Raw genomic sequence first — 15,811 nt, forward strand, 5'->3', positions numbered from 1 at the left:
CACTGACACACGTCTGTGCGCACTTAAAATACACGCACATTTAAGTATGTGGTGTATGTATGCACACATGCCTGTGTGCACTTACACACACACACACACACACACACACACACACACACCCCTCTGTGCATTTACACACGTGCATACACTGACGTATCTGTGCACGCACACGTGTGCATGTATAAACCGGAGGGCTCATCCTGCAAACCAGCCTGTGTAGGGGCTCAGCATCTCCTTGGCTGGAACTCCCAGAGACGCTGTGGAATTGGAGGAGGCTATTCCTGCTCCCTCTCCCTCTCCACCCCCGTGTAGACCACTCTCTGTCCTGGCAGCCAACTCGCGTGTTCCTATCTGCCCTTGTCTTCCCTCTCCCACAGGTGACATCGGGGCTTCGCATCCCACGGTGTGACAGAGGCTTCACACAAGTCCCAAAATCTGCCGGGGACGACGTGGGGTGGAGCCGAAGCGGTGAGGGCCCGCAGCCGTGACTCGATGCTGCCGTCTCCAGGGCAGAGGAGGAAGAGCCCGGCTCACTGGGAAGGTTCTCCCGCCGGGAAGTACTGGGATTTCAGATTTCCTCTGGTGTTACCCTTGGAAACGACCCAGGACTTCCCCCGATGCCTCTCCTGGCAAGAATTGGGATCTCTCCGGTGTTCCCCTTAGGAAGTGCCAAGACTACCTCTGGTGCCCTTCGAGAAACCTCCTCTGTTGCCCACATTCCAGGCACAGAGATGTGTGGCATCGGGCTGTGGGGGCTACTGGCCACCTGTGCTTGACTAGTGACCCATCACATGCTCTTGGGACAGTCGTTCCCCCCACTCTGGGCAGAGCCATACGATATCATGGCCAGCACAGTGATGGGATCTCTTGCCTTGCACCAGGGTGAAGAGGCTGGTCAAGGGGCTGGTTGGGATACTTCAGGCCATCCACAAGGTCATCTCAGACCTCTGCAACATCACGGAATGAGATAGTCTCTAAAGTCCTTTCCAATCCAAACCCCTCTGGCTTGTAAGGTGGAAGCTGGTACGTGGCCCACCTGTCTGGACACCTTGGTATCAGAGGAAGATTCAAGTCTCTGTCTTCTGGTATGGGAGAGGACTTTGCTGGTGGAAAGCCATGGCTGGAAAGGCTGGAAAAGGCTTATTGAGCAAATATGAGGTAGTGGGAAAGATGCTCTTTACTCCTCCCTCCACTGTCCCTCAGCACAGCTGAGGGGTTGAGGACCAAAAAGTTTTCCCACCTTTTGGGCCAGCCCTCACCCCAGTGAGGTCACACTACCAACATGTAGGGACATCACCTCTGCTTTGTCCAAACCGGAGGAGTTGAGGACACAAGCTGCCAGGCTCTCCCCATACTTCAATGTCCTTATCCCAAGGGTCACACACTGGAGCAAGCCCAAGGCAGGCAACTGACACAAATCTGTCCACCCTGTCGGGCATGACCTTGTCTTTGTGCGCTGAGATGGAGACAGCAGTTGCTTTCTTCCCACAGAGGGGAAGAAGGAGGTCTGGGTGTATTAATTTGCCAAACTCAGCCACACTCCTGGCAAAGGGGCTGCACTGCCCAGCTGGGGTGGCGTTGCTGCTGCCAGGCCTTCTATTCTGCCTCAAAGTTTCTTGCAGTGGGAGGCAAATGTGTATCCTGGATCTGAGGTCCCTGGCACGTTTCTAGGTGTCCCTTCCAGCTGAGTTGGAGTCTGGAGGTCTGATGTCCTTCCTTGTCATGGCAGAGGCCATGCCCAGCATGTGTATCCATCTGTCTGTTTGCAGGAGGCTTCTTCACACAAAAGTCCATCTCTGCGCATGATTATCGTTATCCCAGACCTGGCATGGAGTTGGCTCTTCTTCGAGAGGACAATGATGGAGAGAAGAACAATGGGGAGGAACGAAAGGATAGCGGCAACCAGGTGATGGAGAGGAATCAGGGAATGGAGATGAACCAGGGGATAGAGACAATCAACATGATGGAGAGGAACCAGGGGACCAAGAGGAACCAACTGCTGTGGCTTGGTGCACAGGATTAATCCTCAGCAGGATTAAGCCCTGGCTTGTCTCAGTGGCTGTGGTGCCTTTTACTGGTGCCAGTAAGGGTCAAAGCTGCCCTTACTCAGGGTTTTGCCATTGTCTCCGTGATTCCCGTTACTGCTGCACTCTGAAATACCCTGTAGGCAAGTTTGGGTGCTTGGCATCCCATTTTTTCCCTCCACTTTGCCAGAAAGACGTGGTGTACTCCAAGGACGTAGGTGGGATGCATGTGGAACAATGGGTGGCAGGCTGAACAAACTGTGAGTGAACCAGAGGCCACATCTCCTCATGCTGAACCCCTCTGAGATCCCTGCCCTCCCCCAACAGCACTGTACCCTGTCTGCAGGGTGGGGAGGTGCCAGATGGACTCTGACTGGTGGAGGCCAAAATTTTTGTTTTAAATAGATGCAGCTCCCTCTCCCCTACCCCGGGTTGCTGTAACTGGGGATAGTGATGGGAGAACGATGAGAAGGGTGGGATGAGGATGAGAAGATTAGGATTGGGGTTTGATGGAGATGAGAGGATGATGAGGAATGCAGGTTGAAGAGTCTCAGCCTCCAGACTAAACCCCACCAGATCGATCTGGGGGGGGAGAGGTATCTTCTAAAAAATGAATAGTAACAGAAACTGTATCCTAATTCCAATTCCCAACCCAGATCCCTTCGCCCCCAAAACAGGCACCGCTACCCCTAGCCCATGGTCTCAAGAAGGTCCCTCCCCTTATTTGCATTAATGGCTCCGCCCGCCGCCAGTTTTAAGGTCTCTCCCGGAGCGGCGCCACGGGCCGCGCCGAAGGGGCGGAGCCACAGCGGCAACAGCCAATCAGCACGCGGCGTCTTCCGCGGGAAATCCGAATTTCGCGGCACGGGTTTTGGCGCTTAAAAAAAAAAAAAAAGGGAAAAAGAAAAAAAAAAAAAAAAAAAAAAAAAAAAAGGAGCACTTGGGGCCGGGCGCGATCGGGCGGGAGCGGAGCCCCGGCGCGGGGGTCCCGGCCCAGGCGGGGCCGTGCTCCGGCCGCCCCGACCCGATACGGCCCCAGTGAGGCTGATTTTTGGGGCCGAAAGTGACTTTTCCGCCGATTTTGGCGGCATCGCAGTCGCATTCTTCTCTGCAGGTTTTTCGGGGGGAATTTGGGGACCGGCCGGTGGCATCGCCCGCCGGAACGCCTCCCCGCTCCCCCAAAATGGCATGGCTGAGATTGTGACCCCCTCCCGGCTGCAGAATCGCGGAGTGCTCTTGCCCCCTTTCCCGGGCCGGGCTTCTCGGAAAGGACTTTGCAATGCTGCGGCTACCCAGGGGAGTGTCCCCCGCTCCGGGGAGGGGGGGTACCGCCCTCCCGCCCCCACCTCCCCTACACCACCCGAAGAAGGTCACGCCAGTGATGGGCTCCTGTGTTCCGGGGGTTTCCAGCCTGGGCAGCCCCCCATTATCCACAGGCTCTTTCACCCAGGACTACACGCCAGCGGCTGTCAGCGCCCCGACTTCCCGGGGCGGGTGTCTCTGCGATACCCCCCAAGGCCCCGAACTCAGGACCCTCTGTTCACCCTCGGCGGGACGGCTGCCGGTAAGATGTCTGCATTCCGTCTCTTTCTCCGGGCATCGGCTCGGGGGCACAGAAGGCTGGGGATGGGGCTGTGGGAGAGCTAGAAGTGGGTGACCCCAGGATGTACAGCCCCTTCCCTTCCAAATTTTGCAGCTTATATTGGAGTCTAATGTGTCTTTCTGGGAGTGGGGGAGGGTGAGGTCTGAAATCAGAAGTCCCAGTGAAATGGCTCAGATGTTTCTCAACTTCCCCTCGTCCCTGCATACCCGCGGCTCTGGCTTCCGCTTCGTGGCCTCTTTCGGCCTCTTTTCCTCTCTCCAGCTTGCAAAAAGTCCGGGTTGTGCCTCTACACCCGGCCAGCAATCCTAGCCCCTTTGACAAGCCCTTTCTATGGTGGGGAAATGAGGAATGGGTACAGGCAGAGCCCCTGCTCACTGGCTCTCCCCACTTTGGAACCGCGACCCCTGGGGAACACGGGACAGGGGTGCTACAGCGTTGCTTTCCAAGAGTGGTTTCTGCACGTGGTTATAGTGGGGCTGGCAGTGGCTGGTTTTTGTGGATGGTCTCATCCCCCCATGGATCACCCCAAGGCTTTGTAGCTCAGACCCTGATGCTGGGAGTTGTGTAGGTGGTTGCTGTCCCATATCCCTGTCGCCAAGCCACGGGGTCACCTGTGTTTACAAAGCCCAATACTAAGCTATAAAGCTAGCCCTAAACAGAGAAACTGAGGCACAAGTCGAGTGCTAGCCCCGTGCCCATTGTCAGGGCACACAGGAGGTTCTGCCCAGCCTGTCCCTGCTCCCGGAGGGCCCCCTCCGAGTCCCCGGCCCGTCTCCCCCGCTGGCAGCTGGCATTTAATTCCTGCCTGCTGCAGCCTGGGCACACATCCAGCCCGCACTGTGAGCCTCTGTTCTCTTCGGTCCTGGGAGAGATCCCAGACCCCGGTAACACCGATTTAGTTTTCCCAAAGCTTGATTTATTTATTTATTCTCCTCCCCCCCTGCCCCCGCTCTTTTCCCAGTCCCTGATGCTTGGTGCCAGCTGGGGACATTGCCGCGGCGGGGGGGAGAGGGAGTGTCTTTGCTTTCCCCTTTGTGCCATGGCTGGGGGGCTGAATGCGGCCGTTTCGAGTCCCATCCCGGGGGACTTCGGGGACCACCTGTCTCCTCTCCGGCCTCTTTGTCTCTGAACCGCGTGAGACATCCTGTACCGCTGGGGTCTGTTGTTTAAGAAGACACCATCATTGATTGCTGCCCCGTCCCTTAAAAACACCCCACAGACTCCCAGTACCATTTCTGTGGATGTGCAGAGCTGGTTTTGGCCTAATGGCCCCTTTGTCAGCATCATCATCACCCACTCCAGTGCTCAAGGTACCGCTTCCTGCCGCTGTCCACTAAATGTGGCTGGGGAGGGAGGGGGGGAGGGGGCGGGATTGTGTGACGCGTGGGAACATGAAGTGTTTGTCCTTAAATGACACCTGGGATCAAGAGGTTTTGGGCTAACGGCTTCTTTTGTCATCACCACCACCACCATCATCATCATCATCATCATCATCATCATCATCATCATCATCATCATCATCATCACCCACACAAGGACATGTTCCGGGTGCTGCTGCTCACAACTGTCCCTTGAACAGGGTCTGGGGAGCTCATATGACAACTGGGAACATGATGTGCTCCTCTATCCCCCTTGGTGGCTTGCGAGAGGCATCTCCACGTGTCCCCATCTCACTTCCCGTGCCATTACCCCATTTGCGGTGCTGAAGATAGTTTCCAGCCCCGGTATGGCACTCGCAGCCCTGATAGCTGGGGTTCCTGCTGCACACACCCTGTTTATGGCACAACCTTTGTGCGCAGAGCTGAGGCAACCAGATATAAGCCTTTCCTCCCAATTCTCAAGCCGGGCGATTGCAGCCGCTCCCACCGCCTTTGTGCCACATGAGTGGTCTGGGATCACATGGAGGAGCCTATCACCCCGCGGGAAAGCAGGATGGGTTGTCTCTCATGGTCAAAAAAAGCCTTAAATTTACCATACCTTCTGATTTGAGGGTTCTTGGGTAATTAAATGCATTTTCCTCCAGGGAAAATGTGTATTTTGGAGTAGTTTTAGCCCATGCCAATCCTGTCGTCAGTGTTTGCCCATCTCTGGTCTCTCTAGGGGCTGTGGAGTCTCTGTAGGGACTTAGGGCTATGCAAGAGCACTGGAGAGAGGGGTGTTTCTGCTGTGGGTTCCCAGGTCCCCACCCTGAACAAGGGTGTCCAGAGTCCGCTGTGGTTCTGTATGGGCTGGCAGGGCTGAGCTGTCTGTGCAAAGAGCACCCAAGAGTGGCAGCTCCTGTGGGTGCTAGGTTTCGAGAGAGCCTACTTAGCAGCACACCAGATTCTACAGGGGTGACATCATCCCATCCCACCTTGATCCCATCAAAGGGTTTACTGCATGGGCAAAAGTGGGGATTTTTGGGAGAGGGATGGGTGGGGAAGTGGTGATTGTGCTGCTGCCCTTGGAGGGGTTTTTGTGGCTATGACTTTTAAAGCCACTGTTCCCCTCCACCGGGGAACATCTCCCAGGATAGGGCTATTGGAGGGGATGCAGATGTCAGCTGCATCCCAGAGCAGGGAGCAGTACCTGGGGTGGAGGTATTGCCTTCTTTCCCATTGCAGAGTGGTCTCACTATCCCCCAAATCTGAGATCAGCCTCCATTCCCCTGTCCGCATCTTGTGCCCTACTATCCCTCAGCCACCCCAAGGCAGTGGGGGCTGCACCTGTCGGGGTCCAGCCCCTTGGCACAAGCAAGCAGAGGATCCTGGAGTGCCCCTTGGCTCTCCACCAGCTCTGAGTGCCCAACCCCAGGCGCTGCGTTCCCACGCCCCCATGGGGGTGGTGGGGCTGGTAAAAGGGGGAATAGGGGGGAGCCCCATAAAGGGCCGGGCAGAGCCCGGGCAAGCCCGGAGAAGGCAGCAGATGCTGTTTAAAGGGAAGGTTGGCAGGAGGAGCCCCCTGCGGGGGGGCGCTGACGGATGCTCTGATGCTTGGGCTGGGTGCAGGGTGTAGCCCCTGGCGCCAGGGCTGGGCTCAGGGCTGCTTGGCAGGCAGAGCTGGCAGGGGGCCCAACCTGCCCCCTCACTGCCTTATATACCCCCGATATTTTGGGGTCAAGCCTGATTTCCCACCCTCACCATCATATTGGGGTGTAGATGGTGTGTTCCCACATCCTGAGGAGCTGTGGCTGGGGGCTGGCAAGTGGCATGCGGTGGTCCTGCCATGTTTTGGTGGGGGATCTTTGGGTTTGGTTCTTGCTCACCTACCTATTCTGATTCATCCCCCCACACCCCCCACCCCCCAGTGCTGGTAGAGTGCTGGGAGCCCCTCGCTGTGTCCCACTCAGCTGTTGTGTGCCTAATCCTGCCCGGCTCAGAGAATGGCAGCTGGGTCACAGGAGGGAGCCCCTTGTCCATTGTCCCTTGCTGGTGTGGCTCAGAAGTCAGGGTCCTGCCAACTCTGAGCCCACCAAGCTCCCACCCCCCCAAAACTGCACCTGGAGAAGCAGGTGTCCCCCTATATGTCCCCCCCCTACACATGGAGAGGGGGGATTCAGGGGGTTTGGAGGTGTCTGGAAACACCAGGACCTGCTGTGGGTTGCTCCGTGACTCAGTTTCCCCATTGCTTGGGGCAAGTGGGGTGCAGCTGACCTCCGCAACAGTGATGGGAACATACATTGGCCATGGCCATCCAGGCCAGAGAAGTAAGGAATACCAGCAGGGGTGGGGGCCAAGGTGATGCCCACCCTCCAGTGCTGGCAGATGGATAGGGTCTTATTTGAGGCAGGTGTTTCCCATGCACTCAGCATTAACTGTTGTGCTGCTGGCAGCTCCAGGGCAGATCCGGGGGCACAAGGCTGGGGTTGGAGGCAAGTTCACTGGGAAAAACCTGCTCGGGGAAGGGTGGGAGGGAACAGATTCCCACAGGAGCTCGGGACCAACCTGGCTCCCTGGGGGGGCGGAAAACAGCCCCTGGCACCTCTCCCACCAGCCCACTAAGGTGGGAACGAGGCCGAGGTGCCAAACCCTTCTCTGCAAAGTGCATTGTGCTCCCAAGGGAGCTGCTGTCAGAGCCGGCACAGGGATCTGGGTGCGATGTGGGATGTACTGGTGGGGACCCTTTGGGACAGCCCAGCCTGGGAGCAGGTACTGGGGCAGGGAGCAGGGTTGGGATGGGGCTGGGGGGCTGCCTTCTACTGCTGAGCCAAAGAGTTCCCCCCCAAATCACCCTGTGCGTGTTTGTGGGTGTGGAGGGGTCCTAGGGGATTTGTTTGCATTAGTAGCCGGGCTGGTGACACCCTCCAGTTCTCCTGTGAATTTACTCTGCTGCACTTTTCCCTGGATCCCTTCCACCGAAGTGCTGCTCAGGGTTCCTTGAGGGGGATTTCAAGGAGCTGCTTACCCTGGTGATGGGACAGCAGGTGCAGGGATGTTTGTCTCCCCTCCCAGAACCTAGCATACCCACCCCCCACCTAACAGCTGGGTACATATGTCCAGGGGTCCTGGGGGGGGGCTGAACTTGGCTGGTTCCAGGTGTGCTGGTGGTAGCTGGGTGCCCTCAGCTGCCTCAGCCATGACCCAGGTGGGAGGGAGGAAGTGAAATCCTGCACCCCAGCGAGCCAGCTGGCAGGGTGGGAGGTGAGGATCTGGCTTCGGAGCTGCCGTATTCACAAGAGCCCTGCCAGATCTTGGGGATAAGGGGAAATCCCAGTGGGTTCCCTGTGACTGCCAGGGTGTGCAGGAAGTCCTGGGAGGTGACAGGACCCCTCATCTCCTCTCCATCCAGTTCTGCCAGGGGCCTCTCACACTGCTGGGTGCTGCTGTGCCCCTTCCCCAAAGGAGTATTGCAACTGGATGAGCCTCTTGCAGGATTACCCCAGCCTAGGATGTGGCAGCCAGGGCTTGGCTGATGGCCCTGTGGGGGTCTAGGGAACTCAGAGGGGTGTCTGGCTTGGCCATAATACAGGGTTTTCTCTTCTGCTCCAGGCCAAGAGGAAGCTGGACCTGGAGGGCCCCGAATTTTGGACGCCCAAGGGGAAGGGCTGGACACTGGCACAGGTTCCCAGTCCCAGGAGTAAGTGATGCGGGGTGAGATGGGGCAGGAGAATCTGGGGGGAGCAGACCCCACTTTTCTTCCCTCTTAGATCCATGTCCCCTCTAGGACTACTTCATGTCACCTCCAGTGCACGTCGCACACTAAGGAGAGGATGGGCAGAATCTCATGTCCAGCCCAGGGACCTGGCTTAGGAGAGGGTGGGGAGGTCTCTTGTCTCCAACCCTATGTAACCTCTGTCCCAAATCCGACACTAAAGAAAGGAAAACATGTCTAGCCCCATGTCACCTCCATCCCACACTAAGGAAAGGATGGGAGGGTCTCTTATTTCCTCACAGCCCCCAAGTCTCCCGGAGAGAAGACTCGCTACGACACCTCACTGGGGCTGCTCACCAAAAAATTCATCCGTCTGCTGAACGAGTCTCCCGATGGTGTTGTGGATCTGAACCGGGCTGCTGAGGTGCTGGAGGTCCAGAAACGTCGCATCTACGACATCACCAACGTACTGGAGGGCATCCAGCTCATCTGCAAGAAATCCAAGAACCACATCCAGTGGATGTAAGTGATGCTGGGCAGCTGATGGGGATGGGGCAGGATGGTGGACACATGGCTTGGGGACACATAGGATGTGCTGTGCCTTCACTCAGATGCCATCTCTGTTGGCAGGGGGACAGGGATCTTTGAAGATGCAGCAATGGTGGCGAAGCAACAAGTGCTGTGTGGGGAACTGGCTGAACTGTCTGGGACAGAGAGGATGCTGGACCAGCTCATGCAGGACTGTGCCCTGGAGATCCAGCAGCTGGCTGACAATGAGACCAACCAGAGATATCCTTGCTGAGGGAGATGGGAGGGAGGGCCGGGTCTTGGAGACCCCTCTGAGCCTCTTCTCCTCCAGTTGGATTCCCCTGGGCTTGGGGGGTGTTTGGACGGGTGCGAGGGTTGATGTCTGGCTTGCAGCCCCTTCTTTTCCTATACCTCATGCTTGTCCACGCTGGCATACGTCACCTACCAGGACCTCCGTGCCATCAGCGGCTTCCAGGAGCAGACAGTGATTGCTGTGAAGGCTCCCCCTGAGACACAGCTGGAGGTGCCAGACTTCAGCCAGGTGTGTGTGGATCTGGGTGCTGCTGGATCTGTACCACCCTTGATGGGTCCCTTTGGGGTGTCCCAAGGACACAGACCTGCATGATCCTGGGTGGTTTTGGGGTGTCTCCCTAGGGCAGTTTGACCCTGAGTTGGTTCTTCAAGGGTTGCAATGACCCAGGTGGATCTCTCATGGGTTGGGGGTAATGGAGTGGGATATGGGTGACCTTCTGGGACCCTGAGCCTTACTCTGCCCTCCCAGGAGAACTTCCAACTCCATCTGAAGAGCACCAACGGCCCCATCGAGGTGTACCTCTGCCCAGAGGAGATCACGGAGGAAAGCCCCACCAAGGAGCACCCTGTCCCCTCTGCTTCCACCTCCCTACAGGACCACCCCGTACCCCTTTCCCTGCCAAACAGTTCACCATCAGCCACACAGCCACCCCACCCCATCTCCCAGAGCTGGAGGGGCACAGGAACTTCTCTCTCCCCCCCATCTCTGCCTCTCCCCATCCAGGGGGGACCCAGCTCACTGCTGGAGATGGAGCCTGGGCTCCTGGGCTCCCCCGCCCATCTTCTGCAGCAGACAGAGGACCAGCTGCTCTGCACCCCCTCCCACCTGGACTTGGGACCCTTCGTCACCTTCTTGCCCACCCTGGAACAGGATGACTATCTCTGGGGGCTGGAGGGTGAGGGTGTCACAGACCTCTTTGAGACATATGACTTGGGGGACCTGCTGAAGCACTGAGTATACCCCCAGTCCCCATTGCCTTTGTCCCCTCTGGCCACTTGTGTCCTGAGTGCGTGGGATCAGTGTGGGGTGACTGGAGAGATTTGGGTATATTGGAGAGCACTGGGTTTTCTTAGGAAGGGAGGGAGAGGGAGACTTGTGTTGCTCACCCAGTGTGGCATCTCTGCACTCTCCTGCGTTGGTTGTCACCTCACTGGGCTCTGGGAGTGCCCTGGGATCCATCCAGGACCCATCCCAGCATCTCCCCATAAATCCATGGGGCATCGATGCTTCCCTCCATAACCCCCCACCACCCTGGGGATGCTGGTGGACTGGGAGTGCCTTTGGGTGCCCCAGATGGGTTAGGGGCACCTTTGGGTGGCAGAGAAACCTCTGCCCAGAATGGGCTGTGTCATGTTTTGGAGTCACTCCAGTTGCTCCTCAATTAAACTGGTTCTTCATGGTCACAACAGGTAATTTCCAGTGGCATTCCCACCACCACCACCCCCCACCCCCACCACCACCCCCCCCACGGATGGAATATCCTTAAAATAATAGTGAGGCAGCAAAGCTAAAGTCACCTTTGGGCGAGGGAAGGATGAAGCTCACGTGGCTCCGGCAAATCTCTGACCAGGATATGGAGCCATATTACCTGATGAGTTGCAGTCTCTCTGCCCCAGTCCACACCAGCTTCCTCCAGCTTCTTGGAGCTACTGGTGCTGGGAGTATCAGAACTGGAATATACTGGGAAGAGGTATGTCTGGAGGAGGCAGTGACCTGCAGAGAGAGGCTTGGGACAAGCCCTGGGAGATGGTGTAGGATAGGGCTTTTAATTGTGCCATTCTTTGCAAAATACCTGTAATTATTGCACTATATTTATCTGGGTCCCCCCCCTTTGGTGTGGGGCTGGCAGGGGCTGGATTTGTCAGTGGGTGTATTTAAGTTGTCCTTCCTTGGGTTGTTGGTGTTCCTGTAGGTTGGCTCAAGAGATGGTGTGGGTGAGAATATATTTTGGCCTGGAAAAACTTATGGCACTTGATGTTTTCTGCCCAGGAGGGGTTGAAATAAAATAAAATTTTGGAGTTATAAAGAGCTGTTTTCCTCTAAGCAGCAAAATGATGGAATGGTTTGGGAGGAGGGAGGACATGAGCTGGTTTTGCTCCTATTTTCAGGGTAAAATGGCTTGGTTTGGGGCCTTTTAGCTGGCCAGCCTGTTCTGTAGGCACTTGTGGAGAAGAGGTTTGAGATGAAGCTTTGACTGGAGTGAGGAGAATGGGTCTAATCTGCTCAGGTTGGTGATTTCCAGCCCAAACCTGGCTGGGATGAGCCTTTGCCTGAGCTACAGTCCCTTCAGCCAGGAGTGGGGGAAAAGCCCCAGGGCTGGCATCAGTTCCCTATGGATCTTGGGGCTGGATGGGCTTGTGCACCCTGATTTGGGGTCTGCAGAACAAGATCCTTTGGGAGCTGTATCCATTTAAGATCCTTCCCTATGTGTTACCTCTCATTTTGTGACTTGGGAATGCTACCAGTGCTGGTGGCAAAGTGATGGTCAGTGGTACCAGCTGATGTCCCATGGCATGTGGCGGTGGGTGGTGGTACCCAAGTGATTTCTGGTGGTACCCAGTGATGGCTGGTGGTACCTGATGTTCACTGGTACCAAGTGACACCTGGTGGTACTCAGTGATGTCTGAAGGTACCTGGTGATGTCTCCTGTTTGGAATCGTGGCATGCATAGTTCTTCTGGTGGTGTGGAGGAAAAGGAGGAGAACCCCGGGCCGGGTGAACAGAGCGAGGGGCACAGAGTTTCCATCCCTCTTGGGGGCGAGATGTCCCCGGGCGATTTGCACACACACCTCCCCCCGCCACCCCACACCCCCGCGCAGTCCCCAGGACAGCCAGGAGGGGGCAGGGCCACACCGGCCAAGGGACCAGAGGGACAGTTGATCCCAACCCCGCCTGCTCCAGTCTTGCCTGGTCTGCAGCTTTTTAACCCTCTGTCTGCCGGAGCCCTGCCGAGGGAGATGTCCCGGGAGCTCGGAAGATGTTGGGTCTCCCTAAACTGGGGGAGGACACCCGAAACCTTGGGGTCCCTTGTTGGTCTGTGCCAGAGGAGTGGAATCTTTCAAGCGTAGCCGTTCACCCAAGGCTTATATTGACTCTTCCTGTACCCCAGTCCCCATCAGCACTCCAGTAACAGTGGGTTAGAGGAGGGCTTGGGCTGGCCTTGGTTAGGCACAGACCCGAGTTTTACTGAGCCCCACTCTTGACTCAGTAAAAGGGTCGAGGCTCTGTCACCGTGGTGAGGGGCACAAGGAGCAGGGCGGGAGGTCTGCAAAGCCCCCTTGCACCCATGTTGGCCTCTCTCATGGCAAACCAGCCCCAGTGAGGCTTTCTGCTCCTTTCTGTTCCAGTTTGTCATCAGCCCCAGCCCTGCAGTGGGATGTGCTCAGTGTCTGTTCACCCTCATTTCCTGCTTCTGAGGTGTCCCGGCTTCCCCATTTTCCGGGAAAAACAAAAAAACCCACGAATGGGACACCAAATTCCATTGAGTGGTGGGGCGAATGCGGAGACAGGAGAGGGAACAGAGATTGCCTCCAGAGGGACAAAAAGCCAAGGACTCCAGTGATTATGCCCTGTCCAAGGATTGTCCCCTCGGGGTCCCAGGAAGGGCAGGGTAGGGGCGACCTCCAGCCAAACCGGTGTTTGGAATGGACTGGGCATAATCTTAAACCACGTGTGTTCCCATCTCCTAGCAAGATGGGGAGAGGTGATTCCTGGGGCCCCTGGGAGAGGTGGGTACTGGAGTGAGATACGTTCCCGGCGGAGGTGAGTGCTGAGATCCCTGGGTGCTTGGGTTAGGTGGGTGCTAGGTGCCTGGGAAACTGGGTGTTTGCGTTAGGGGATACTAGTGCCTGGGGAATGTCGGTTATTTGGATTAGAGAGACGCTGGGTGCCTGGGAAAGGTGGGTGCCGGCTGCCCAGGCAACGCTGGGGATGCGGATCCACCCAGACCCCAGGGTTTTCTTTTCGTCCCACCACAACACGGGGGAACTTCGCACCCCCAACGTCCCGGAATGGGGGTCATGTGAGGGGTTCTTGGGGAGCTCCGCGGCTCTTCGCCTTTAACGTGCGGACGGGCGGGGCCGCCGCGTGACGGCGGAGGGGCGGGAGCGGGCGGAGGAGGGAGGGTCGGAGCGGCTCCCGGTGCGGCGCGGGGCTCCCGGTGCGGGGCGCTGAGCCGGGCTGAGCGGGCACCCCGGGGCGCTCCGCAGGGGAGGCTCTCCTCGCCCCCTGTGCTCCCCCTGCCTCCGCCCGGTGTCCCCGGTGCCCCCCGCACCATGCCCGAGCAGCTCAGCGTGGCCGACTTCTTGGCCGTGACCAGCGAGGACCTCAGTTCCCCGGCCGCCGCCTTCACCTCCAAGATGCAGAAGTGCCGGGGGGCCGTAGGGGCTCTGGAGGAGGTGAGCTGGGTCGTAGGGTCAGGCTGCACATCCCACCTGGGAACATCCCCCGCATCCCGCCTGGGAACACCTCCGCACCAATAAGTGCTAGTCCCTAGACGCTTGCGCCTCCCTCGGGCTTCTGTTTTTTAGGGCCTACCCTTTCACTCCGAGACTGCGCTGGACATCCTAAACGGGTGGGTTGGGACCCTCGGGTGGGGGGGCCCTTTGCATCTTCCGAGCAACCCTAGTGTACTTTTATGGGGGGGCTAAACCTGTAGAAATGAGCAAAGGCTTCTTTAAAGCTCCAGGTGCCCCCCGGGGCCAAGACATACCCCCAGCCACCCCGAAGCCAGTGCGGCCTATTTCCGTATTTCTAGGACCAGGGCATCCCCTCCTGCCCCTCCCGGGGATCAAGGCACCCCTCCCCGAGGCCAGAGCATCCTTCTTTCCCACCGGGACCAGCACACCACTCCTGTCCTGGGTCTCAGAGAATCAGCCCGACATTTCCATTCAGTATCGAGCTCCTGTGCTGGAGCCAGCCCCGATGGATTGTGGTGGTGCTGGGGGTGGGGGAGGGGCTCCTCCTTGATCAAGTCAGGGGAGTATTTTCAGCCTCCCCCAAAAATCAGCAGCAGCTTTTTTGGAAAGGGTGGAGATGTTGGGGGGCCTTCATCCTCCTCCCAGCTGGAATAAAGGCAGCTTCCAGCTGGTCCTGTGGCTTTTGCCAACTCCTCTTAGCTACGGAATGACTTTGAAGGAAAGCCAGGGCTGGCAGGGAGTGGGGGGCCCCAGGTGCCAGGGCTGCTGGGGTACCTGGGAGCAGTGGGATGGGTGTCCCAGGCCTGGCAGTCTGGGAACACACCATGTAGCATCCTGGTCCCCATCAGCACATGCTGGTCACTACCACGGATCTTCTTTCTAGTAGGGAAGGAAGAGGCAGCTCCAGCCAGGAAGGAGCAGCAGGAATTTTGTTTGGCTACTTGGAGAGGCCGTGGTTAAGAGATGCAGGAATGGGGAGGAGACGTGTCCCTTGGGAGTGACAGGGGGTCTGTGCGATTGCCTTAGTGAAGCTTGAGCAAGCACAAGAGAGAGCTGGGAATCATGACTGCTCCTGTATGTGCCATGGATGGTACAGGGCTGAACCCCCCATGCTACTGGAGGCTCTGGGGAAGGGGCCAAACCGCTGCCAGACCTTTGGCATCCCCCTGGTCTCAGCATGAGAGAAGGGGGGAAATCCAAGCAAACCAGCTCCACTCCATCCTTGGAGCCCCAACAGGGCAATAGCATGTGGCAAAGGGAATAATCAGTGGTGGATTTGGGAATCTGGGGGATGGGAGATACATTCTGACCAAACCGAGCTGTGGTCTTTCCTGTCATCACCCCTCAGACTGGCTGGTGGCTTGGCGAGCAAAAGGGAGTGAAGGATGCTTACTCCGGTGACTGCTGGGTGGGAAGGGATGGCTATATTCTACCATGACCCTGGGACAGAGCATGACCACATGCATCCAAGATATGAACAGGTCTCAAATGGGGGGCAGGACCAAGCAGGGAGAGGACTGGAGATTACTGCTCAACAGTGCTGCTCAATCATCCTGATGTTGGCCAAAGCTACTGTGTGCCTCACTTTACCTCCTGAGATTAAAGAGGGCTCTTCCCTCCCAGGGGTTTGTGGGACTTCAGGGTCCTTGAGGCTGCTGCGGAGACAGAACCTGAGGTCTCTGGAGTGGGCTTGGAAGGTCAAATCCAGCCCTTGGTGGTTGGTGCTGTGTGCATGTCAGAGGGCACTGGGCACCTCTGGGCTTGGGCAGGGTGACGAGGCAGAGGCTACTGTCAGAAGAGCTCCCAGCTTACCCTGTCCTCCCGGGCAGTCCCACATACTGCTCCTGGACGGTAG

The 15,811-nt window shown here is 57.4% G+C and overlaps 2 protein-coding genes across 5 annotated transcripts in view; both read left to right on the forward strand.

Moving 5' to 3' along the window:
• Positions 1 to 3,017: 3,017 nt before the first annotated feature.
• E2F2 (E2F transcription factor 2) lies at positions 3,018 to 10,970 on the forward strand. The gene is made up of 6 exons (XM_066335170.1): positions 3,018 to 3,588; positions 8,595 to 8,682; positions 9,000 to 9,219; positions 9,328 to 9,486; positions 9,652 to 9,766; positions 10,007 to 10,970. Exons 1-6 carry the CDS (start codon positions 3,304 to 3,306, stop codon positions 10,490 to 10,492), a joined length of 1,353 nt encoding a protein of 450 aa, XP_066191267.1. The 5' UTR covers positions 3,018 to 3,303; the 3' UTR covers positions 10,493 to 10,970.
• A 2,753-nt stretch (positions 10,971 to 13,723) lies between these two features.
• Positions 13,724 to 15,811, forward strand: part of ASAP3 (ArfGAP with SH3 domain, ankyrin repeat and PH domain 3) — a 191,185-nt gene continuing 189,097 nt past the window's right edge. For 2 of the 4 annotated variants that reach the window (XR_010745314.1, XM_066335189.1), the window contains exon 1: positions 13,727 to 13,935. Coding sequence is in view for 3 of the 4 variants with exons in the window: in XM_066335189.1 (XP_066191286.1) it covers positions 13,813 to 13,935 (123 nt within the window). In the remaining variant the exon portion in view is untranslated. Of the gene's footprint in view, positions 13,936 to 15,811 lie in introns of all 4 variants that reach the window. The other 2 variants (XM_066335190.1, XM_066335192.1) reach the window with 2 other exon arrangements.

The sequence above is a fragment of the Sylvia atricapilla genome, chromosome 24, assembly GCF_009819655.1.
Source record: "Sylvia atricapilla isolate bSylAtr1 chromosome 24, bSylAtr1.pri, whole genome shotgun sequence".
In the NCBI taxonomy this organism is placed as follows: domain Eukaryota; kingdom Metazoa; phylum Chordata; class Aves; order Passeriformes; family Sylviidae; genus Sylvia; species Sylvia atricapilla.